The sequence below is a fragment of the Rhinopithecus bieti genome, unplaced genomic scaffold (assembly GCF_001698545.2).
Source record: "Rhinopithecus bieti isolate Rb0 unplaced genomic scaffold, ASM169854v2 scaffold_71315, whole genome shotgun sequence".
In the NCBI taxonomy this organism is placed as follows: Eukaryota; Metazoa; Chordata; class Mammalia; order Primates; family Cercopithecidae; genus Rhinopithecus; species Rhinopithecus bieti.
This window is the reverse complement of record NW_016826344.1, coordinates 15881-26857: the sequence shown is the minus strand read 5'-3', so window position 1 is coordinate 26857 and position 10977 is coordinate 15881. Positions and strand designations below refer to the sequence as shown.

The following is a 10977-nucleotide window of genomic DNA, read 5'->3' as shown; positions in this document are numbered from 1 at the left end:
GGAGCTGAGCAGGCCTGGTGGGCCCCAGGAGGGAGACACAGAGGACCTGGGGATCTCAAGGCTGGCAGGGGCCAGAGATGGAGCCCCAGCTGGGATGCCATCCTCCTTCCTGGGGGCCTACTCTGCCCAGCCCCTGCAGCCTAGCACAGCTTGGGGCATTGGATAGAACTGGGAGAGAGCAGGCCAGGGGGCTCTCACTGAGACCCCTGCCCCAAATGCCCACAGCCTGGGGAAAATGAGCAGGTAGATGGGGGGGCAAGTGGAGCCCCAGCCACACCCACACAGTGCACACAGCCTCACCAGGGCCGGAGGGGGCAGGAGGCTCGCCACCCCTGCTGTGGTTTCTCAGAATCATGGGTCCTTCCAGGGAACTAGCGTTTCCTCCTCACCCTCCCACATGACACCTTTCCCCAGGGCCACAAGCAGGGCATGGGGGCCTTGGACAGCCTGGATTCCCTGAGCCTCCCATCACAGCCCTCCAGGGCTCTGGCAGCCAACAGCCCTTCCGGGGTCTTCCACACGTGCTGAGCATCCCTCTGAGGGTGCCAGGCCTGACAGCCCCTCTCCCTCCACAGGACCACCAGCCCTGGGAACCCGGGGTCCTGGGGGCAGGGTTCCAGTGTCTCCCTCCCCAAAGGTTCTATACACCCCTCCCCTCCCCGGTGGCCACTCCATGTGTGCTGGCCTCCAGGGGACAGGCAGGCCAACGGTGTGAAGGAAATCATCTCGTTCAGGGCTGCAACCAGGGACAAATGCCACGGGAGCCTCCAGGAAGGCCACCGAGCCCGAGCCCAGCCTTCATGTGCCCACACCCACCCACGGCATAGATGGGGCATGGCGTCCCCAGCCTCCAGCAGCTGCAGGGACCTTGCAGAGCCACCAACCACCTCCGCGCAGCTCCCTGCCAGCCCCTGGCCAGGCCCCCGCCTGCGTGTGCTCGCCTTGAGGAGCAGCCCAGCTGGGGACCCCCGGCTGCAGGATGGTGACCTGAGAGTGAGTACAAGGTGAGGCCACCGTGCAGGGTGCCAGCTCCAAGCGGGTCATGGGGACGAGGGCTGCGGCCATCAGGAAACCTTGCATGCACACCTTGGACACGCAGCCCCTGAGGGCCAGTTCACCTTAGTGTGCCTCATTCTCCTGCACAAAAGAGCCCCCATCCTTTCTTCACAAGGCTTTTGTGGAAGCAGAGGTGGCATTGCCCAGTACCTTCTCCCTTTCCCAGGCAGCGGGACCCCGAGTTTGCTGACCGGCACCACCAAGCCCAGGCATGCATCAAGAGTGAGAGCCTGGGAGCTGGGCAGGGGCCCCGGGGTGGGGGCTGAGAGGGCAGAGAACCTCCCCCAGTACTCGGTGCGTGTCTGTAGTAAAGGAGCCTCACCTGAGCCCCCGCTGTTGCTCAATCGACTTCCCAAGAACAGAGAGAAAAGGGAACTTCCAGGGCGGCCCGGGCCTCCGGGGGTTCCCACCCCATTTTAGCTGAAAGCACTGAGGCAGAGCTCCCCCTACCCAGGCTCCATTGCCTGGCATAAAAATAACCACCATGGTTACCGATCATCTGGGAGCTATCCAGGAACGCGACAGGGAGCCAGATGGGCCACACCAGCCACGGGCACCAAATGGAGGACCCGGCACTTCAGGTATCCCAGGCCACAGGGAACCCCAATCGAGGGGCTGGCCCAGGCAGCAGTGAGGGAGAGGCTGCCTGGGCCCCTGACAGGGAGGGAACTCCTGGGCCACCCTCACAGCATCAACCAAGCTTCTTGGTCACTGCATGGACTCTAGGCATCCTTTCCCTGCGTGGGGACACAGGAAAGCTAGAAACAGCCTAACGCCGACCTGGAGAAGGCAAGGGGCTGGGACAGAGCTGGACCCAAGACTAAAAAGGTCAGAGGCCCCACGCTGGGCAGGGCTAGGCTGGGTGCAGACTGCCACCCCTAGGACAGGGACAGCCAACCCAGAGCCAGGAGGGAGGGTGGGTAGACGGCAGCAGGGAGCCGTCCTGAGCTGCACTGCGCGACTGGCGGATCTGGGCAAGTCTGAGGGGGATGGACTGAGTGGACTAGATGGACAGGCAGAACAGACTGAGCTGAGGCAAGCTGGGTGGGCTGAGAAGGCTACCCTGTTCCTTTAGAGGATAGGCTGGCCAAGCTGAGCTGTACTGAGCCAGGGCAATCGGGGCTGGCCCGGGCCAGGTGGGTTTAGCTGAGTTGAGTGAGTGGACTGGGTAGAGTGAAATGATCTACCCTCAGTTGAGCCAGGTTTGAGCTGGGTTATTCTAAGCCCTAAGGTGGACTGAGCTGGACTTATCTAGGGGCAGGGCAAAATCAGGCTGAGCTGAGGTGGCCTGCACTGAGTGGTCCAGGATTGGGTTAAGCTAAATTAGGCTGACCTGGACTCGACTGGACTTGGTTGAAATAAGCTGGGCCGACACAGGAGTAGAGACAAGCTACAGTTCTCTACTTAGGATAAAAGGGGTGTTCGTGGACTATCTGGACTGAATGACACCAAGCTAGGGTATTACCTGCTGAGCTTACCTGAGCTGGCCTGGGCTCAGCAGGGCTGCACTGAGCCGGGCTGAGCTGAGCTGAGCTGAACAGACCTGAGCCAAGCTTAGCTGGTTAGGCTTAAGTTGGGCTGAGCTAAATTGATTGAGTGAGGGCAGGCTAGGCTGGATGAGAGACCTGATGATGGACAGGGTTAAAGCGGGGTGAGCAGGGGCTTAAATTATTGAACTAAATTGGCTGGGGTGATCAAAGTGAATTCTAGCTGGGATGAGCTGGTCTGGGCTGAACTGTGCCAAAGTGAACTGGGCTAAACTAGGCTCGCCTGAGTGGACTAAGCTGGGCTGGGCTCAACTGGGTTCAGCTGAACTGTGCTGGGTTAGACTAAACTGGGTTCAGCTGGGCTGAGTCAAGCTGAACTGGACTAAGTGGGCCTGGCCTGGGCCTGAGTGTGATTGGAAGGGCTGAGCTGAGCTGGGCTGGAGCTGGACAGAACTGAGCCAAGCTCAGCTGGTTGGGCTAAGCTAGTTAAGCTAAATTGGGTTTGACCCTGTGGAGGGCTGGGCTGAGTGAGGGATCTTGAGATGGACAGGGTTAGAAGCTGGACTGAGCTGGGCTTAGATTGCTGAAGTGAGTCCGAGGTGGGAGTGAGCTAAACTGGGTTTAGCTGGATGAGCTGATCTGAGCTGGGCTGAACTGAATGAGCCAAAGTGAACTGGACTGAACCAGGCTAGCCCTGAGTGGGCTGGCTGGGGCCTAATACCTTAGGTTCACGCCTAGGCTCATATGGGCTGGGCCAAGCTAAGGTGAACTGAACTAGCTGAGCTGCGCCAAAGGGTTCAGCTGGGCTGGCCCTGAACTGACCAGAAGTAGACCTGGATGGCTGAGCTTGGGCTGAACTAGGCTACTGAGCCGGGCTGCGTTAAGGGTTGGACTGGGGTGGGGTGAGCCTGAGCTGAGCTGGGGGCTGGGCTAGTGCTAACCTAACCCAACTAACCTGGTTCAGCTGGCCTAGGGTTGGGCCCTGGGCTGGGCTAAACTGGGTTCACCTGAGATGTGCTAATATGGGCTTGGGCCTGGGTCAGATTGAGGTTAAGCTGACCTGGGCCTGGCTCAATTGAGTTCACATGGGCTGGGCTGGCCTGGTCCTAAACTGGGTTTAGCTTGGGCCAGGGCCAACTGGGCTGAGGTGGATGGAGCGGAGCTGAGTTGAGCTGGCCTGGCTGGGCCCTAAGCTGTGACTGGAAGACCTGGGCCTGGCTGGACAGACCTGAGCCAAGCTTAGCTGGTTGGGCTAAGCTGGGTTGAGCCCAATTGGGTGTGAGCTGGGGAGAGATAGGCTGAGTGAGTGACCTGAAATGGACGGGGTAGAAGCCTGGAGTGAGCTGGGCTTAGATTATTGAACTGAATTTGGGCTAGGTGATCTAAACCTGGGTTTCTGCTGGGATGAGCTATTGGCTGGGCTGAAATAGGCTAAGCCCTGAGTGGGCTGGGCTGGACTAACCTAAGGTTCAGCTGGGCTCATATCGGCTTGGGCCAGGCAAAAGTGGAACTGAACTGAGCTGAGATGTGATAAACTGGTTTCAGCTGGGCTGAACCTAAGCTCGCCCAAGCGGGATGAAGCTAGGTTGAACTGGGGCGAGCTGGGCTGGGCTGGGCCCTAACCTAACCTGGGTTCAGCTGGCCTAGTTGGGCTGGGCTGGCTAGGGTTCAGCTGAGATGTGCTCATATGGGCTGGGCTGGGTCAGGTTGTTAACTGAACTCGGAATGAGCTGCCTGGGCTCACAAGAGTTCACATGGGCTGGGCTGGCCTGCCTAAATTGGGTTTGGCTGGCCGGGCCAACGGGCCTGAGTAGATGGAGCTGGACTGCCTGGCTTGAGCTGTGACTGGAAGACCTGGGCTGAACTTTGGAAAAAAACTGTCCTAAGCCAAGTTAGCTAGTTGGGCTAAGCTGGGTTTTGAGCTCAATTGGTGAGCTGGGAGGGCTAGGCTGGGTGAGGGACTGTGAGATGAACATGGTTAGAAGCGGGACCTGAGCTGGGCTTAGACTGCTGACTGAGTTGAGCTAAACAGGGTTTAGCTGGGATGAGCTGACTGGGCTGGGCTGAACTGAACTGTGCCAAAGGGAACTGGACACTGAACCAGCTAGCCCCTGAGTGGGCTGGGCTGGGCTGAGCTGGGCTAACCAAGGTTCAGCTGGGCTCACATGGGCCTGGGCCCGACTAAAGATGAACTAAAGTTGAGGCCTGAGCTGTGCTAAACTGGGTTCAGCATGGGCTCCATATGGGCTGGGCCCAGGCTAAGGTGAACTGAACTAAGCCAAGCGTCTAAACTGGGTTCAGTTGGGCTGGGGTGGCTGAACTGACCCAGAATGAACTGGGCTGGGCTGTGCGAACTAGGCTAGCCCTGAGCCGGGCTTGAGCTAGGTTGGCACTGGGGCAACCTGGCTGGCTAGGCTAAGGCTAAGCTACCTTAACCTGGGTTCCAGCTTGGCCTAGGTTGGGCTGGGCTAAACTGAGTTCAGCTTGAGATGTGCTAATATGGCTGGGTTGGGTCAGGTTGAGGTTAACTTAACTGGGCTGACTGAGCTGGGTTCAGCTGAGTTCACATGGACGGGCTGAGCCTGGCCCTAAACAGGGTTTGGCTGGACCAGGCCACTGGGCTGAGGTGATGGAGCTGGGTTTGAGCCTGGACAGACCTGAGCCAAGCTTAGCTGGTTGGGCTGACTAAGCTGGGTTGAGCTTAAATTGTGAGCCTGGGGAGGGCTAGGCTGGGTGGAGTAGCCTGAGATGGGACAGGGCGTAGAAGGCTGGAGTGAGTTGGGGCTTAGATTCATTCGAACTGATTGGGCTGGGGGTGATCTAAACTGGGTTAAATGCTGGGATAAAGCTGATCTTGGCCTGGCTGAACTGAGCAGAGCTGAACCTAGGTGGGCTGGGCTAAACTGGACTGAACTGGGCTGCTGGGCTGGACTGGGTAAGCTGGGCTGAGCTGAGCTAGGCTAAACTGAGTTGGGATGGGCTCGGCTGGGCCAAACTGGGTTCAGCTGAGATGGGCTAATATGAGCTGGGCTGGGCCAGGCTGAGCTCAACTAAACTGGGCTGTGCTGGACTGGGCTGGGCTGGCCTGGCCTGGGCTAAACGGAGTTCGGCTGGGCTGGGCTGAGCTGAGTAGGATTAGTTGAGCTGGTCATAACTGGATTTAATTAGCTAGGCTAGACTTAGCTGACTAAGCTGATCTGGACTGGATTCATCTGTGTGAAGTTGGGGTGAGGTGGCTATTTTAAGTCCAGCTTTGCTGAGCTAAACTGGACTGGGCTAAATTGAGCTGGACTGACCATTCTCACTTGGTTGAGTAAGAGGAGCTGAGACAGAAGCAAGCTGGTTGAGCTGGCTGGACTGAAATGAGAGTTTGCTGCCTGCAAGGGGAGGTCCTGGGCTGACCTGGGCCAGGCTGAACCAGGCTGGCCTAGAGTGCACTTCAGAGGGTGACTCCTGCGGTGGGCCAGTCTCAGCTGAACTTGGCTGTCCCGGTGGGCAGAGTGGGACTGGATACTGTGATTTTCAGGGTGCCTAGAGCAGACTTCAAGACCAAGCTAAACTGGGCTCCAGGGGCAGGATGGGCTGGTGACTTGGGGCTCCGGGCCGGGGCGAAGGGCCACGCTGTGCAGACCACAACGTCTGGGCCAGGGTTCTGTTGTGGGAGGGACTGCCCGGGGCATCAGGGCAAGCCTTCCCGCCCTCCCCTAGAGGTCAGGAGTAGGCAGAGCACCATGGGCGTCTGGCAGGTCGGGGGGGGCTGCTGTGTTGGGGAGATGGGGGCTCGGCACTCGAGAGCCCGAGGAGCTGAGACCACAGCCTCGGGGGATGGGAGTCGGTGTTGGAGGGCAAGCAGACCATCCACCATGAGCCCAGAGAGAGTGTGAAGTGGGGGGGCTCTGGTGTTCCACGTCCCATGGGGTCCCCGGGTTTCAGCCTAGGGGCATGGCCCAGTGCCTCTGCTTCTGAGTGCCCACGCTGCAGCGCCTTGATGGGGACGCTGGGGTCATCCTGGAGGCACCCCCTTCCTGAGCCCATCCTGAGGATAGTGGCTGAGCAACAGCTTCTGGTGGGGGAACGGCGGCCCTGGGAGGTGCCCTGGGCTGGGGGCTTGTGGGGATAAAGGCCCAGAATGAGCCTGGCCATCTGGATCCCTGGGCTGCCATGGGGTCCCTAGCTCCTCCATCCAGACCCCCAGGCCTGATGGGCCCTGGCCCGAGGCTGGCACTGACTAGGTTCTGTCTTCACAGCCTCCATACAGAGCCCCTTCGTCTTCCCCTTGATCCCCTGCTGCAAACACATTCTCTCCAATGCCACCTCCGTGACCCTGGGCTGCCTGGCCACGGGCTACTTCCCGGAGCCGGTGATGGTGACCTGGGACGCAGGCTCCCTCAACAGAAGCACTATGACCTTACCAGCCACCACCTTCACGCCCTCCGGTCACTATGCCACTATCAGCTTGCTGACCGTCTCGGGTGCATGGGCCAAGGAGATGTTCACCTGCCATGTGGTGCACACTCCATCGTCCGCAGACAAAGAGGTCAACAAAACCTTTGGCGGTAAGAGAGGGCCAAGCTCAGAGACCACAGTTCCCAGGAGTGCCAGGCTGAGGGCTGGCAGAGTGGGCAGGGGGTGAGGGGGTGGGTGGGAACACCCAGCATGCTTGGGTACCCAGGCCAGGAACGTGGGGGCAAGAGGGAGGGCGCACAGAGCTCAGGGAGGCCAACAACCCTCATGACCATCAGCTCTCCCCCAGTCTGCTCCAGGGACTTCACCCCGCCCACCGTGAAGATCTTACAGTCATCCTGCGATGGCGGCGGGCACTTTCCCCCGACCGTCCAGCTCCTGTGCCTCATCTCCGGGTACACCCCAGGGGCCATCAATGTCACCTGGCTGGAGAACGGGCAGGTCATGGAAGTGAACTCGCCCACCCCTCCTGCCACGCAGGAGGGTGAGCTGGCCTCCACACAAAGTGAGCTCACCCTCAACCAGAAGCACTGGCTGTCGGACCGCACTTACACCTGCCAGGTCACCTATCAAGGTGACACCTTTGAGGACAGCACCAAGAAGTGTGCAGGTACGTTCCCACCTTCCCTGGTGGCCACCACAGAGGCCAGAGAAGGTGGCGGGCGGGCCTCACACAGTCCTCCGGTGTACCACAGATTCCAACCCGAGAGGGGTGAGTGCCTACCTAAGCCGGCCCAGCCCGTTTGACCTGTTCATCAGCAAGTCGCCCACGATCACCTGTCTGGTGGTGGACCTGGCACCCAGCAAGGGGACCGTAACCCTGACCTGGTCCCGGGCCAGTGGGAAGCCTGTGCCCCAGGTCCCCGCAAGGGAGCAGAAGCAGCGCAATGGCACGTTAACCGTTACGTCCATCCTGCCGGTGGGCACCCAAGACTGGATCGAGGGGGAGACCTACCAATGCAGGGTGACCCACCCCCACCTCCCCAGGGCCCTCGTGCGGTCCACGACCAAGACCAGCGGTGAGCCACAGGCAGGCCAGGGTTGTGGAGAGGAGGGAGGGAGGGAGCGAGCGAGCGGAGCCTGGGCTTGACCCCATGTCTGGCCACAGGCCTGCGTGCTGCCCCGGAAGTCTATGTGTTTGCAACGCCAGAGAAGCTGGAGAGCCGGGACAAGCGCACCCTCGGCTGCCTGATCCAGAACTTCATGCCTGAGGACATATCGGTGCAGTGGCTGCACAGTGAGGTGCAGCTCCCGGACGCCCGGCACAGCCTGACGCAGCCCCGCAAGACCAAGGGCTCCGGCTTCTTCGTCTTCAGCCGCCTGGAGGTGACTAAGGCCGAATGGGAGCAGAAAGACGAGTTCATCTGCCGTGCAGTCCATGAGGCAGCGAGCCCCTCATGGATCGTCCAGCAAGCGGTGTCTGTAAATCCCGGTAAATGATGCACTCCTGCCTCCCTCCCTCTCAGGGCTCCATCCAGCTGTGCAGTGGGGAGGGCTGGCCAGACCTTCTGTCCACTGTTGCAACCACCTCAGGAAGCCACCCCCAATAAACCGTGCCTGCTCAGAGCCCTGGGTACACCCGTTCTTGGCAGCGGGCAGGGCTGTGGGCAGGGGCATCTTGGCACAGAGGAATGGGCCCCCCAGGAGGGGCAGTGGGAAGAGGTGGGCAGGGCTGAGGCACCATTTCATCCATCTGTCTTCATGTCAGGGGTATTTGTCAAACAGTGTATCTGCAGGGACTCATCACAGATACCCTGGGCCCTCTCTGCCCCTACTCTGGGTTCACCCCCTCCAAGGAGTCCAAAGACCCAGGGAAGGTCCTCAGGGAAGGGGGCAAGGGAGCCAAGCCCCCACGGCCCTCTCTCTTGGGGACTTGGCTTCTACCCCCCTGGACAGGAGCCCCTGAACCCCTAGGTGTAGATGGGCACACAGGCCCCTCCAGGTGGAAAAACAGCCCTCAGTGAAACCCCCACACAGGCACACAGGACCCCAGACAGCCCTCCCCCGAGTCTGTGCCACTGCAGTTCGCCTCTGTGCCCTGCCCCGCCTTGCAGAGCCCTGGCCCCAGCACAGGGCCAGTGAGGCCGAGCCCACTCACACCCCACAGCTTCCGCCACCCTGCCCTGTGGGCTCACCAGGCCCAGGTCAGCACCCAGGCCCCCTCTCCTACTGCCCCTCCCCTGCCCCTCGGTCCATCCTGAGTTGGCCCCCAGGGAACGGCCAGCCTCACACACCCAGTCACACCCAGTCACGCCCACTCAAGGCACAGTTGGGCATGTACCAGGCCCCATAGCGACTCCACAGCGCCCTGCACCACCACCAGGATGCCAAAGGCACCCCACACATGGTCACATGTGGCCCACACTCCGCCTCCCATGCTGCCTCCAGCCAGGCTACTCCCAAGCACTTCCTCTAAGTCATGCCTGGGCCGCTGGATCCCAGACAGAAATGGAGAGGCCTCACATGGTATCCTCTAGTCCAACCCTCCCTGTCACCCTGTCAAACACAGGATGGATGCACCCCAGGACCTGGGCTCCATCCCACTCCCCCTCTCACCCACACCAGAATCCCAGAGCAGGCTACATGCCCCTCCCAGGCCTCAAACCCACGGGTGCATCTGACACCCCCGATCCAAACGCTCCCCGTGGTCATGCATACCAAGTGCACAGCACCCACCAAATCCACACAAACACAGGTGCTGGGCACCCCGTGAGCACACAGCCCCTCTATGTCTGAAGACAGTCCCTCCACACCATCACAGCCATGCACTCAGCTTCACTCTCACATCCCGGCCCACCTGCACCCAGCTCCGGGCCGGGAGCAGCAGAAAGAGGTGTGAGGGGCCGAGGCTGGACCTGCGCCTGCTGGTGGCCCATGACCAGCAGGCAACTCAGGGCATTGGGGAAGGGAGTGGAGGGGACCCAGGGCAAGAGGAGCCAGAGGGACCAGGCTGGTAGGCGGCGCCGGGCCAGGGTAGGGCCAGGAGGCCGCTCTGGACTCCCACAGGCCTGGGCTCATAGTCCACACCAGGACAGCCCCTCAGAGCACCCACGCAGTGAGTCCCAGGTCTTGGGAGCCAGGCTGCAGAGCTCACGCATCCTTCCGAGAGCCCTGAGTGAGGGGCCACTCCTGTACCAAGGTGCTGGATCCTTCTCTGGGGAGGGGGTGGGGTCTAGAGAGAGGTGGAGTAGAGGTAACCAGAAAAGCCATAAGGAACAGAGGGAAAATGGGGCCAGAGTGGGGGCCCACAGACGAGAGGTCAGGAGTGGTCAGCCTGGTCCTGGGCTGTTGACTGACTCAGGACCTGGGTCCCCACCCTCAGGGTCGGCTGGCGGCTCTGCGCAGTCCCAGAGGGCCCCTGATAGGGTACTCTGCCACTCCGAACAGCAGCAAGGGCTGCCGAGAGCAGCAAGGGGCTCTGTCCCCGACCACCACTGCCACTGTGGAGCTGGGAGGGCTGACTGGCCAGATCTCCCAGAGCTGGACGTGTGCGTGGAGGAGGCCGAGAGTGAGGCGCTGTGGACGTGGACTGGCCTCTGCATCTTCGCCACACTCTTCCTGCTCAGTGTGAGCTACAGTGCTGCCATCACACTCCTCATGGTGGGCACCCACCTCCAGGGGCCAGGGCAGGGGGCTGGGCAGAGCCAGCAGAGCGCCCTGACCCACGCCCTCCCCTCAGGTGCAGCGGTTCCTCTCAGCCACGCGGCAGGGGAGGCCCCAGACCTCCCTTGACTACACCAACATCCTCCAGCCCCACGCCTAGGCCACGGGCCACTCGCGCTCCACCAGGCCTAGCTGCTTCTCTGCCGGCACCTGAGCCTCCCTCGGGCTGTGCCCTGCCCTGGGTGGGAAAAGGGAAGCAGACAAGAAAAGGGGGCGCAAGGTCACTACTGTGGGCTGATGGCCAGTGAATCTGAGCCCAGAGGGGCCCGCTCAGCCGCAAGGTTAAAGGTGCCGACAGAACCACCAG

General features: G+C 60.9%; 1 gene segment (V, D, J or C); it reads left to right on the top strand.

The window, feature by feature from the left end:
* Window positions 1-1540: 1540 nt before the first annotated feature.
* Window positions 1541-10770, top strand: LOC108522945 (Ig epsilon chain C region-like). The segment is given in 7 exon segments: window positions 1541-1637; window positions 6791-7099; window positions 7297-7617; window positions 7703-8026; window positions 8116-8439; window positions 10486-10607; window positions 10687-10770. Coding segments are annotated over 7 exon segments (1581 nt in total).
* Window positions 10771-10977: the final 207 nt, after the last annotated feature.